At 46.1% G+C, this 14578-nt stretch overlaps 1 protein-coding gene across 3 annotated transcripts in view; it reads right to left on the reverse strand.

Moving 5' to 3' along the window:
- Positions 1-14578, reverse strand: part of AP1G1 (adaptor related protein complex 1 subunit gamma 1) — a 1918561-nt gene that overhangs the window by 1243224 nt on the left and 660759 nt on the right. For all 3 annotated transcript variants that reach the window (XM_069635469.1, XM_069635470.1, XM_069635471.1), the window contains one exon: positions 13617-13697. In XM_069635469.1, coding sequence (XP_069491570.1) covers positions 13617-13697 — 81 coding nt within the window. The remainder of the gene's footprint in view (positions 1-13616; positions 13698-14578) is intronic.

Raw genomic sequence — 14578 nt, forward strand, 5'->3', positions numbered from 1 at the left:
CATGAGGATCTGTTTGAAGTCCAAAGCCAAGTGCATTTCATGGAATGACTCCGACCTATCTACACTTAAACTTAAGTGTGGGCGGCTGAGAGGAAATGGAGGGCTTCTTGTTCATCCTCTGACAAACTGGCCTGTCGCCTGCTCCAAAAGGCAATACAGACTCTCTGTCCTCACCAAGAAGAGAGTCGACATTCAAGCTCGTGTCTCTGCAGCATCTAAAACTCTGCCGAACTCTTTAAAATCTGCAAGGAGCTGGCCAACCCTGCAGCAGTCTCTACCCCTCCTGTTGCCTCCCAGGCTCTTTGCAATGCCCTTGCCTCTCAGTGTATCTCAATAACCCAAGACATCCTGTCCACCCTCTGCACCCCTCCCCCTCCACTCAGTATGTGCTTGCTGACCCTCCTTCAGCCACCTCCTACCCTCCGTCTTGCCCTTTCCTCTTTTATCCCCCGATGAGGTCGCTAAACAAGTTGGATCTATGAAGGCCTTGTCAAAACAGGTTCATCCCTGTTCCTCTAAAACCATCAATGACCACATTGACACCCTCGCTCTAGCCCTTGCTGATTTTTGCAACTACTCTTTGCCTCAGGATCCTTCCCCTCCCCTCTGAAGCACTCCCTTGTGCATCCTCAGCTGCTCCTCCTTGTCCGGCTAACTATTGCCCAATTTCCATTACTCCCTTCCTGAGCAAACTCCTGGAATAGTTGGCCATCTCAGCGTAACCTTCATTCCAATTCTGTTAGCTGTCTCCATGACCACCAGTCTGGCTTCAGAGCTGCCAGAAGCACGGAAATTGCTCTCCTGAACACCCGTGAAGCTCTGCTCTCCAACCTTGACTAACATTCCCTCTGTTCTCATCCTCCTCGATCTCTCATCTTCCTTTGAAACAGTCAACCATACCATCCTGCTCAACCGTCTCTGTGATAACCTAGGTATTACTGATCAGGCTCTGGCCTGGCTGATCTCTTTCCTCTCTGATCGACCCTCCCAGGTCCAACTTGGGTCCTTCCTATCATCTATCTTCCTCTCTACCTGTGGTGTTCCCTAGGGGTCTAACCTCTAGCCCTGGCTTTTCAACCAATACCTGGCAACTCTCGCCCACTGCATTGCCATTTTCTGCTCAAATTTCCAGTGCTATGCGGGCAACTCATTTTCAGGCTGCCCTCGGCCACCTCCTCTCCCATCTTTAATTGCCATTCTAGATTGGTGTGCCGCCAATAATCTTTGTCTGAATGCTAGCAAGACGGAGATCCTCCTCATCGGCACACCTTCACTATCCTTTCCCCGCACTCTCTGGCCAGCCCTCCTCCTACCCCCACCTGCAACGCTAAGAACCTCAGGGTCATCTTTGACTCCACACTTTCCTTCTCCGCCCACATCTGTGACGTCTAAAAAGTCAAACTTCCTACTGCACCTCCTCAGAGGTAGTCTGCCTTTCCTCTCCTTCCCCCAGAAGCTCATGGTCTCCCAAGCTCTGGTTCTCTCCAGGGTGGACTATTGTAACCGCCTCTTTTCTACTCTACTCTCCGCCCTCTGTGACTAATCCAGAACAGGACTGCGAGACTTGTCCTTGGCCTCAAGCCCTGGGATCGTATCTCTCCAGCTCTGAACTCTCTCAATTGGCTACCAGTGAATGCAAGGATTACATTCAAAACCCTCTGCATTGTCCACAAGGCTTTCTGGGGCCTGGGTCCAAAATACCTTCAGCTATCCATCCGCAAATACCTCCCCTGTTTTTCAAAGAAACGAGCTGGGGGGTAGATCTCTGTATTCGGCTGGGACCTCCCTCTGGAGCAGCCTCCCTGCCAATATAAAACTTGAGGAGAACCATCTCTGGTTCCGGAAGCACCTCAAGACCTTCCTCTTTGCTTCTGCCTTCGCTCCCCCTCTCCGCTGCTGATCTGTTCTCTTGGCACCGTGCACCAGGCCAAACTCTGTCCTCCGGGCAAAGGTACCTGCTCACCCTGCCACCCTCCGGGCCACCCCTTGCATTTGGGTCTGTATCTGTACCCATACAGTCCCCTCCCCGCTCCTTTTTTCTTACTGCACTTATCAGACCTACCCTGTCTGCTGCCTTAAACCCAGCACTTGCCAACTGCTGGCTGCACCGCCACTGTTTGTTGCCTTTATTAGTTATTTATTATTATGTATCTGTTTCTCCATTGCTCTGCACGTTCCACTTCTCCCCCCTTGCACGCACTTTTCCGCTCACCCTCTCCCATGCACTTGCGTGTTATCAATGTCATTGGGCCTAGTAAGATCGGTGTTTTGTTCTCCCCTTTTCCCCTCCCTTGCCTTGCCTTGCCTTGCCTTGCCTTGTCGCGCTCTGAAATAATTGGGTACGAACACGACAAAAATAAAATATCAATATCAATGAGCTTAGCCAAGTAAGTGAAACAAAAAGGCTTACTTTCCTTCAAATATTAGACTACGTTTAAAACAACAAAACCTTGGGGGAACAGGGGTGTGGGGGGGTCACACAGTGGTAGCAAAAGGAAAATTGTTCTGAACACTGTGCTGGTAATCATGGATGTATATCCATGATTACAGATAAGCACAGCCTTGTTTTTAAGTCCAGCTGGACTTCTAACCGCAGGACACCATTCTGATGGGGGACTTGCAGGAAATAAGCAGTCATTCCCTGATCACAAAACTTGTCAGAAGAAACCTAGCAGGCCAACCTGCTTGGGGAAAATGACTACACAGTATTGTTGGGGCACCCAGACCGGAGGGTAAGCACGCACATACAGATACATTGCCAATCAAGAGCTTATTTAGACTCACTGGGTTGGGGGACTTGGAATCTGAACAAAATGCTAAGGAACTCACAGATTTGCAGTCTTCCCAACAGTCAACAAAGTGCATATGGAGGCTTTTGTTTGACATTTAAATAAACTCAAATTAAGCAAAGAAGTGTTCACACATCAAAAATTATTTCCCCTATTTTCTTAGAAAATGTGAGCGAGCACTCTTGTAAACACCTTTTTCTAATACTCCTACCCGCACATCCCTTTTCCAGTGCACTGGTTCCACTACACTCACACCCATCACCCTTCACAATGCCTCACATTTATATTGTGTGAAGCAAAATGTTTTCATTTCAGCAAATATGCATGCATAAGTAGAACTTGTCACACAACTTGGTGCTTTATTAATACATTATTGCAATATGCCAGTATAATTCTTTATGCAGAATTATTTTGACTAATCTCAACATTTATAGGGCGTGGTGTCTGACCATGCCCACCTTTGAGTGCCACTACCATGCACTTCAAAAAACCCCATTTTTTTAATCAAATAAAAAAATTAAAAAAATGTTTGCAATAAGGCAACATACTCAAGAAATCAAATGTTTATCTTTCCTGAATTAAAAAAACATGGCAGTGATTTGCTATACCCTGGATTGTTAAGGTGCTGTCTGGTGTTACAGGGAGTATACAACTGCTGGGTGATGGACAGGTTGAGGTGATAGAAGAAGTTCAGTGCATAAACCAGAGTTGGTAAGTTTGATAGAAATGGAGGATCTGATGAATCCCTGGATGTCATCACTTCTCCCAGAGGGTGAGGCCCTTTTTCATGAGGCCAGGCAGGTGAGGCCGCTACCAGATAACCCACCTGCGGTACTCCACAGGAGGATCTCGTGGGGAGACACTCCCCCTCTAGGGACAAGGACGACCATCCAATGGAAAGCTGGTATGCCAACCCTTCATCTGCACTCAACTCCCACATATCCTCCGATCTTTTCACTCAACCCTCTGTATGCCACACTTACATTTATTACTATAGAATTAAAAACCCCAAGATTAACTGGGACGAGGAAGAGTATGGATGACTTTAGAAGGGCTTCCCTGAAAGGTACGGGGACGAGGAGAACATGTGGAGAAATGAGGAGTCCTCAAGAGAACGTACATATGCGTTCTAGTTGTTTTACTAGTTGGAAGATAAAATAGATGGAAGGATTAACCAAAGGGCGAAGCCGACCCATGAGAATATTCTGGAAAGGAAGCAGTTCGACGGAGTACAGAAAAGAAGCCGGTCACTGGAGCAAGACAGAGCGCCGGGAAGTCCCTGTTCGGCCCACTGAGGCAGAACTGAACGCAAACACAGCAGACAGAGCGTCTAGGCATGCAAGAAGCCTGGACAGTGGGTCACGGGAGGCCAACGCGCATACAAAGTGGAGAACCATGCTGTGGAGTCACCCGCAGCCAGCCGGAAGTTCAGGGAACCCAGTGGAAGACCGGAGAGCCCCAGACCAACCAGAGGAAGCCAGCAGAAACCCAAAAGGTATCTGTGATGCTGGGAAAGTTGGTGAGGGCGTCACAGAGTTGTGGAAATACCAAGCATGGGGTGGGTAAGGAAATCCTGGTAAAGACACACATTTGGGTCTGGGACCCACACTCAAGAAGCGAGAAGAGTCAGCCAAGTCAGCATCTTCCTAGAAGTACCTGGCAGGAGCGTGAACCAGGTCTGCCAAAGCCTAAAGGAATTTTTTACAAACTATCGTCTCTGTGGCAGTGCGTGATTGAGAAAGGCCAGGGGAAGGGAGACATTCCCCCTACTGCTGTTAACTGTAATAGGAAGCCTGAGAAAGGACTGGGGAAGGGAGTAATTACCCCTGGTATTTTTTATTTGTAGCACGTACCAGACTCGAAGGTACCAAGGCGCGGAGATAAGAATGCTTTAGGCTTACATGTTACAAAGTTTCATAGGCATCAAAATACAAATAAATTCCTATACAGTAAATATTTCAGGTGCATTACAAAAATGGAGTCAGTACAGCATTCAGGTAATATAGGTGAGGAGTTGTCGCAGCGCGAGGCACTGGTCCAGTAATTTGCTAGGTCAAGTAACTTGTGCAGTTAGGTTATAGGTCATTTTCTTTGAGCCATTTGATCATGTTTAATCTAAAAAGTGGGTAAGATTGGTCAGTTCTTAGAGTAGGTGCGAGGGAGTGCCACAGTTGGGCCGCTTTGACGGGGAAACTATTTCCCCCGGTTGTCGTCATTTTGAATGGGGGGACTGATAGGCAATTTGTATAGGTTGTTCTAGTAGGTCTGGATGTGACTCTTCTTTTGAATCCCTCTGTTAGGTAGCTTGGTGCCGCATTGTTAAGGCATTTGAATGTTAGAGAAGCAGTTTTAAGTTTAATTTTGTCAGCTGTAGAGAGCCAGTTGGATTGTCTTCTAATCGTTGTTATATGTTCTCTTTTTGAGATTCCTAGTGCCTCGCTAAGGGCATTATTTTGCAGTATTTTAATTTTCTGCGCGATATATTTATTGGATCCCAGGTAGAGAGCGTTACAATAATCCAGTTTGGACAGCACAAGTGCTCCACTATTTGAAGAAAGGTAAGGTCTAGCTGCTCTGATCAGTTTACAGGTGTACGCTGTGGATGATGCCATAGCATTTACTTGTTTTGCCAAGGTGAGGTTAGAGTCGAGGTAAAAGCCTAGTGTTTTTACCTCCTGTGAACTGTGAAAGTGAAAGCCAAGAAAGCTTGAGAGCAGAAGGGAAGTCTTGCTCCTGATGCTTGGGCCCACAAGTAAAGAGTCCAGGGGAAGGGAGTCACTCCCCCTGGCTGTGTGTGGATAGGAAATACTGAGGGACAAACACCTGGAGAAGGGAGTCATTTCTCCAGGAACCCAAAAGTGTAAAAGCAACTATGGGCAATAAGGGATGTTGATGTTTGAACTGGAACTTTACCCCTTTGAAATAAACTGAGAACTTTACTATTTGTTGACATTTCAACCTGGCACTATGCTTTGTACCTTGGAAAGGGACTGAGACCTGGGAAAGGGAGTCATTCCATCAAGTAAAGGTCCCACTTACAGTTGGAACCGTGATTGGTTGTCCAAATGAAGAGAGTCATTCTTCTGGACCAAGAAGATCCACTGCCTTTTTAGTTTAGTTATAAGTTTAAGGGACAGAAGTAGGGTTGTGGACACAGGATGGTGGGAATGTTGACATACGGACATCCTGACCAAATCCTTAGTGTTTTAGTTGAGGTGGGGAAACCACCCCCCCTACTCCCCTTAGAGGGAAAGGTAGGTTTTACCCTTTATTTTCTGGTATATTAAAGGTGTATGCCAAAAACCATGTCACCCGTGTGTCAGTCTCCTCCTTCTGCACCCTTAAAAGGCCAAAAGTAAAAAGAGTTGTTTTTTCAAACCTTTGCATTTTAAACTAATAATTTACAATACGCTCATTTTTCTGCCAGTTATTTTATAACGTAAGAAATGAGGGCAGGCAATTTTAGCCAGATGAGGCAATACTGCATCTGGTATCAAAGGCCCCTTTACCCATTACTTCTTACACATTTTGGATCGCTTTAACACTGAAAAAGTGCATAGATACCTATAGTGCAGGACCCTTCTTGGAGTGGATACCGCTTTCCAAAGACTTTGGTGCAACCCAGGTGCAGAAGACACTAGAAATCACTGGACACTATGCTGCATAGTTGTGTCACTCAGATAAATCAACCAAACACACGGTTAAACAAGAGAAAATAATATTCCAGGCAACATTATTAAACTGGCATGACTTTCTTTTGTGGAACACATACATTTATGCCAATCTCCCCAATGGCACCTCCATGCACATCTGGAAGCCTTAGCCTAGTCGATGGAACATGGAAACAGGGGGTTCTAATTGGCTCTCCAGGAGTTAGAGAAAAAACCACAGGATTATGTGTTGTTTTACTTAAAAGCTAAGTATGTATATCTTTAAATCAAACAATTGTCCCAGTTACAGGTCTCCACCTCACCTCCATCAAATGATGGCAATGCAATCTGTGTCAACCAGGCTCCATGCAACTGACTGATGTTTAAAACAGAGTACTTTATAAGTGGTCCACTGCAAGTAGGAGCTAGGTAAACTCGAATACAATAAAATATGTAAATAAAATAAACCATTGTGATGGGCTCAGCATCTTGACCATGGCGAGACAAGACAGGGACTCCCTCCAGGAAGTGGGGTGAGAGGGTTTGGGGTATCCCAGACCCAGCCCTTTAAAACCTCCCATCCCACCCACTGCCTAAGTGTGCTTTGTATTTGACTGCCAGCCGGCCTTTCTTCTTACCAGGGATCACTTTTAGAACTGCAACTCCCAAACTACACCTGGGCACAACCAAAAAAAAGGGGGGGGGGGCAGGGTTTAAAAGCCCTCCAACCACCACGCGGATAGCTTAGAAGAACAAGTTACTTACCAACTGTAACGTTCTTTCGACTGGATGTTCCTCCCACATATTCCTCATCTTGTGATAATTCGTTATCTCCAGCTTCGCTGCTTCGGAAAAAAAAGATTTCTCGGCAGAGGGCGCTGTAGTCGTGGCGTTGATTGTCCCTCGACGGACTCCGTACTCTGCCGACTTCACCAATGGTATAAATAGCTTGAGCTGCGCCCGTTGCTTCAGTTCTGTTTTTTCGATGAAACATAGGAGGAACACCCAGGCGTGCCCCATGACCAATACATTTTTTGTGAGAGGAAAGTGTAAGAAAATGTAAACTGTACTGTGGGGTAGGATGGGAGGGTTGATGAGGAATACGTGGGAGGAACATCCAGTCGAAAGAACGTTACAGTTGGTAAGTAACTTCTTCTTCGAATGGATTGTGTCCTCCCACGTATTCGTCATCTTGTGATAGGCTCCCATAGCAGTAGCAATTTTGGAGGCGGGAGTACCAATTTCAGTTTTCGTGGACAGAATGCAGAACTGCCTTGGCAAATAAACCCTCATTAGAGGAGGCAGTATCCAAACAATAATGGTTAACAAAAGTATGCATTGTTTTCCAGGTTGCAGCTGCACAAATATCTGCTGCCGGGACTCCCCTCTTCAGAGCCGCAGAAGTAGCCATTCCCCTTGTAGAATGGGCACGAAGCCCATCTGGTGGTTCTTTTCCCGCTAATCTGTAGCATTCAACTATGGCTAATATGATCCATCGGGAAATGGTTTGCTTTGTTACAGATAATCCTAATTTATGACCAGTATAACCCACGAATAGTTGGTCATCTTGTCTCAGTTTAGCCATCCTTGAGATGTAAAAACTAAGAGCCCTCTTGGGATCTAGTCTATGTGATCTCTCCTCTTCCTTGCCCAGATGAGGAAGAGGATACAAAGTTGGTAGTACTATTTTTTGTGACAAATGGAAGTCAGAGACTACTTTTGGTAAGAACGAAGGTTTAACTTTAAGGACTACCTTATCCTTATTAAAAATAGTATATGGTGGTTTGCATGAGCGAGCCTAAAGATCACTAACCCTGCGGGCTGATGATAGGGCCACATGAAGGACAGTTTTTAGAGTTAAAAGCCTCAATGGACATGAGTGCAGAGGCTCAAAAGGTATGCAAGTCAAGAATTTTAGTACTAAATTTAAATCCCAAGTTGGTACATGAAAAGGTACTGGAGGGTATACATTAGTAAGGCCTTTTAAGAATTGAATGATTAACAGTATTTTGAAATATGAAACATCTTCTGAGGAGCGCTTGAAAATGGACAGCACAGCAAGGTATCCTTTGATTGTTCCTATCTGGAGCCCCAGATTAGCTAGATGTAATAGAAAAGAAAGCACCATTGGGGTGCCACACTGAAAAGGGTCCACATCCTTGTCTTTGCACCAGTTACTAAACCTGTTCCAGCAACATCGGTACAAAGATATTGTTTCTGGTCTTCTGGCCGAAAGCAAGATTTCCATTACGTCATCCGGAAGATCCCAATCCTTGTATCTCAACCTCTCAGAAACCATGCGTGAAGGTTGAGCGTCTTAACCTCTGGATGGAGAACCCGACCTTCCTCTTGCGAGAGAAGATCCTCTCTTTGCGGAAGACGTATTGGAGGACAGACAGACATGTCCAGAAGGTCCAGGTACCACGTCCTCCTGGCCCAATCCGGGGCAATTAGGATCATTTTTTTCCTGAACTTTCTCAACCTCCTCATTACTTGAGGAATCACGGGGACTGGGGGAAACGCGTACAGCAGTGGAAACTTCCACTCTACTTCGAATGCGTCTCCCAGAGCTCCTCTTTGAGGAAATTCCCTTGAGCAGTACTGATCGCATTTCCGGTTGATAGCGGTGGCGTACAGATCCACTTGAGGGGTTCCCCAAAGGGCGAAGCTCTCCAGAAGGACTTCCTGAGCTATCTCCCACTTGTGAGAGACCGTGCTCTGCCTGCTCAGAGCGCCTGCCGCTGTGTTCTTCTCTCCGACTAGGTGAATTGCCAATAGAGAGATTCCTTCTCGTATTGCCCAGAACCATAGCTGCATTGCCTCTCTGCACAGTGGTAGTGACCCTACTCCTCCTCTTCTGTTGAGGTAGTACATGGCCACCGTGTTGTCCGTCATTACCAGGACATTCTTTCCCTGTACAGAGGGCAGAAAGGCCTTCAGAGCTAGTCTCATTGCCCTCAGCTCCAAAAGGTTGATGTGTAGTTTGGACTCCGATGGAGACCAACGACCACTGATTGTTAGCTCGTTGGTGTGTGCTCCCCACCCCGTGAGTGAGGCGTCCGTCACTACCGTTATCTCCGGCCATGGTTGCCAAAAAGACTCTCCCTTGAGAATGTTGTTGTTGCAAGCCCACCATGGAAGATCCTGAGCAGCTGTGCTCGGGACTTGCAGAAGATCCGACATATTCCCTGAGAACTGGGACCACTGAGTTCTGAGTGCCCATTGAAGGGATCTCATTCTCAACCTGGCCTCTGGTACTAGGAAAATGCAGGATGCCATGAGGCCAAGTAAACTAAGAAAATCGAAGGCCGGTAGACGTTGGGCATTCTGGAATTTTGTTACCATCTGCTGGATGTGGAGAGCTCTGACCTCGGGAGGCGAGGCTTTTCCTGAGGAAGTGTCCAAGACTGCTCCGATAAACTGGAGCTTCTGGGATGGTATCATGTGGGACTTCTTGAAATTGAGGGAGAAGCCCAATTTGTGGAGGAAATGGCAGGTGATCGAAAGATATTCCTGAGCTCGTTCTGGAGAACTTGCTCTGATCAACCAATCGTCCAGGTAGGGGTAGATGTGAATGCCCAGTCTCCTGAGACTTGCTGCCACAACCGCCAACAGTTTGGTGATAACCCTCGGGCGGAGGTCAACCCGAATGGCAGAACTCAAAATTGATAATGAGAATTGCCAATCGCGAACCTCAGGTACTTTCTGTGCTTTGGATGATTTGGCACATGAAAGTGAGCATCCTGAAGGTCCAATGATACCAACCAATCTTGGAGTTGGAGAGCCTGAAGGATCTGAGAAAGAGTCACCATCTCGAACTTGTCCTTCCTGAGGAACTTGTTCAAGTTTCTCAAGTCCAAGATGGGTCTCAGTCTTCCGTCCTTTTTTGGGATGAGAAAATATGGGGAGTACCAACCCCTGTTCCTCTCCGCTACAGGTACCAGTTCTATGGCACCTTTCCCTAACAGGGTTAAAATTTCCTGCAACAGGAGCGGATCCGGAATTTTGGCTCCCGGTGGATGATTCCGAGGCCTTTTTTGGAAGGAGAGGCAGTAACCTTGGGCTACTGTTTCCAGTGCCCAAGCATCTGAGGTAATGCCCACCCTTTCATTCAGATGCTGAGAGATCCTGCCTCCCACTGGTGTTTTGTGCAACAAGGTCTCAGAGGGATTTGGAGGCGGCTGCAGGAGTGGCTGAGGGTACAGATGCCACTCCTGAGGCTGATTTTGCCCCTTTTGGCTTCTTATGCCCCTTTGAGAAGCCTGTCCTCTTACTCCATCAAAAGAGGAGTAGTATTGAAAAGAACGACCCCTCTCGGAAGATGAGTCGGAATAGGGTTTTAGAGGATGGTGCAAAGATGCGCTATGTGATTTAGCTGCCACTTTCGAGGTCTGAGGTTTTTCAGAAGGCTTTCATCAGCCTTTCTGCCAAAGAGCCTCGAGCCATCAAAGGGCATGTTGAGGAGTCTAGCTTGCACGTCTGGTGCAAACCCCGACTTCCTCATCCACGCAAATCTGAGTAGCACAACGCTTGCAGCCATGGATCTGCTGATACTATCAGCAGAACCGAGTCCAGACTGGAGACATTTCCCCATTGCCTCCTTCCCGTCTTTTACTATATTCAGGAAGCCTTCCCTTTCCTCGCCTTCCGGAATATGATCAGCCGCTGGCGAAATACAGTCCCACAGGGTATGGGTAAACCTAGCTAGGGTACAGGTGACATTTGCCGACTTAAGTGCCGTACTGCCTGAAGCGAAAACTTTACGTGCCCAGGCATCAACTTTTTTATCCTCTCTATCTGGAGGGATAGTTGGATAAGCAGTTTGTTTTGAAGTGGATGCTGCCTGAATCACTAAACTCTCTGGAGTCGGATGTTTATTCAAATATTCAGGATCCGTTCCAGCTGGTCTATATTTTTTTGGAAAAGTGCTATCTGCAGCAGCAATACGCTCTGGTTTCTCCCAGTTTTTCTCCACAGTCCTTTGAAGGGCCTTGTGGAAAGGGAGAACAGGATCTTTCTGAGGTCCCTTGATGATTATATCAGTCATGTCATCTTGTTCAAAAATGGGTGAAGTATTACCCCAACCCATATACTCAATTACCCTGGTCATAAGACCCCTATATCCAGCACCTGCATGCTCTGCAGGATCAGGTCTGGAGAACTAATTCTGGGGATGTGTCAATTCCACTGGCAGAATGTAGAGTATCACTCAGGTCTCTCATTCTAGATTCCTGATCAATAAGTTCCCCAGGAACTTGTCTTGTACCATAAGAAACTCCAAGAGGAGTAACTTCGTCCTCTTCTGAAGCAGATTCTTCATTAATTGCCGACATAGACTTGAAAAAGTCTGATCTGGGCAATGGAGTGAATCTCCTTTCTTCCTCTACTATATGCGTCAAAGGAATTGATAAATCCTTCGAAATTGTCGAAGGGATCTTCGAAGACTACTTCGATACTGGCGTCGAGGATTTTTTTGGTTTTGGAGTCGAAATTTTCGACACCGAGGTCGTCGACGAAGTCGTCGAAGTCTTCGACGACTTGTGATTTTTGCATGGCACAGGAGAAGTGCTTGACTCTCGAAGAGTCTTCGACGGATTTACGTCGACTCGAGTTCTTTTAGATTCCTCGACGCTACCAGTCTTTGCCATGGTAGTCTTGGACTTCCCTTTGTCGTCCAATGGAGCGACTTTAGGGGTATGGCTTTTTCGAGTGTCTTTCGAGTGGGTCGGCCCGTGTTTTCGAAAACCTCCATCATCTTTTTGCGAAATTCTTCCCACTTACTGGGAGAATCCGATTTAGTCGGACATCAAATTTCTTCGGTCGACTCTGAAGAAGATGATGATGATGAGGGAGATCTATGTCTCCTCTTCATTTTTTTTAGATGATGACGAAGAGTGTCTCGATCTACTCCTAGATCGAGATCTCTTTGAGTGCCTATGGCGATCCGATTCCTTCGAATCAGTCGCTTTCTTATGTCTTTTTGACATAGCCTTCTTAGAGGCTTCCCTCCCACTGACAGTTTACCTCTCCTCTCACGAAGAGCTTTCTCGGTCATGGATTGACAGGACCCGCAGTCTTTGGTTCGGTGACTGGAACCGAGACACCAGAGACAAATCCGGTGGGGATCGGTGATCGACATTTTAGATCCACAATCTACACACTTCTTGAACCCCGTCTTGGGTGTCGAAGGAGTTGAAGATGATGACATTTTCTTCACAGAAAATAGAAGCGCGCAGTTCGATCGCGAAGCGATCGGAAAAACTGAACTGAAGCAACGGGCGCGGCTTGAGCTATTTATACCATTGGTGACGTCGACAGAGTACGGAGTCCGTCGAGGAACAAACGATGCCACGACCTCGAGCACAGCGCCCTCTGCCGAGAATTTGTTTTTTCCCCAAACCAGCAAAGCTGGAGATAACGAATTATCACAAGATGAGGAATACGTGGGAGGACACAATCCATTTGAAACTGGCCTATGGGAGCAGGTGACCAGGGAGTCCAATGGGAGCAGAGAGGAGGGTTGGAAGGCAGTAGGCTGGCCTATAAAAACCGGCACATGAGATTGAAAGGTGTTCCTGTAAGATCCAGTGCAGCAGTGGTGGATCTAGAACCAGGTGGAGGAAGGATGGTGGAGCGGCGTGCTGAGGAGACCAACAATGTTTTGTGACAATGCAGGTATGGCATTTTGTGCGAGAGAGAGAGTGGTACCAGTTGTGAGGGTCGGGGGGTTGAGAGGCGAAACAGAGGTAGAGGCGAGAGAGGACGACGATTTTTTAAGGAGAGCAGAGATATGGAGCGAGAAGCAGAGGCTGAAATATAGTATGCGAGGGGGAGACTCTGGTGGAAAAACCCTCTGTGAAATCAGTCGACTGACCAAAAGAGAGAGGATCATTTAGAAAACTCCAAAGTAGCTAGATGGAGAAAGCCAGATTAAACAAGTCTTAAACAAGTATTCCTATGATTTAAAATACATTGGGGGGGATAATGGGATTCTACGGATGCCCAGACTATAGTGGAGAGAGCCCACAGGGCAGTATAGAGTGCAGTATGGACTCCCAAGTGTTGTAACCATCCCCAGACTTCCCAGACCCCTTGTTTAAAAGTTTAATTAAGCACTGTAAAACTAGTTTATGTGTGGAATTTTGAGAGCATCTGTGACACCATCCATACCCCTTACCTGTGCTAAGATATCATTCATTGCTTCACTGGAGTCATCGTCATTCCGACCAAGGATTCGTAATAATCGAAGTATTCGCACCTGTAACAGTAAATACATCACTTTAAGGCACCACCAACCTTTAATTCCCAAACTGCTCACTTGTAGTATGACTGTTTTATCCTTTCATAGTTTTGCACATGGTTATCTATAATAGAGTTCCATGGAGTGAATTAATCGAATGGTTAGTTCTAAACATGTGCCATATCTTCACAATATTTAAAAATAAAGAAATTGTGTAAACAGGAATGAGTCTAAAATTACATAAAACATACCATAACCTAACACGAGTGGTGCCTTCATGCACTAATAAGGTTAGGTAAAGAAAGTATGGAGATCCTTACTGACCAAGTCTCAACCAATCAGAATGTTTAGAGTGCAGCCAATGACAGATGGAATTGACTGAATTCTGACCATTCGGTCTTCAAAAACAGGCAAGGGGGAAATGCAATTCACAAGCAATGCTTCTTTGAACAAGACACTTTCTTTCTGGGAGGGCCTTTTTATTCGGTACAACACGCTATTTAAAAAATGAAAGAAAGCTGAAACATGGAAAAATGCTTACTGAAATAATTCGCTTTTACATGACAACTAATGTATGCTAATATTAAACCTGTACAAGTTCAACCAATTATGCATTTAAAATGCACAACTCACAAAGGCAACCCTATGTAAATACTATAAAATCAAAGTCCACTTTACTCACTATTAAAGTCAAATGTACTTTGTCACCAAAATTCCAAAACGCTTATTACTACTACCGCTATGTGCCAATAGCCTTAGAGACCTCTGCGGGGGTCATTATTGCTTGGGATAATGACGCCCACAACCAAGTTATGGCCCAAAGTGAACCGTCCGTAGTCTGTGAGGCTTTATTAATGTCCTGAAATAGCATCATACAGATGAAACATTGATCCACTTAG

Source organism: Ambystoma mexicanum, chromosome 1q (genome assembly GCF_040938575.1).
Source record: "Ambystoma mexicanum isolate Mex_15411 chromosome 1q, UKY_AmexF1_1, whole genome shotgun sequence".
In the NCBI taxonomy this organism is placed as follows: domain Eukaryota; kingdom Metazoa; phylum Chordata; class Amphibia; order Caudata; family Ambystomatidae; genus Ambystoma; species Ambystoma mexicanum.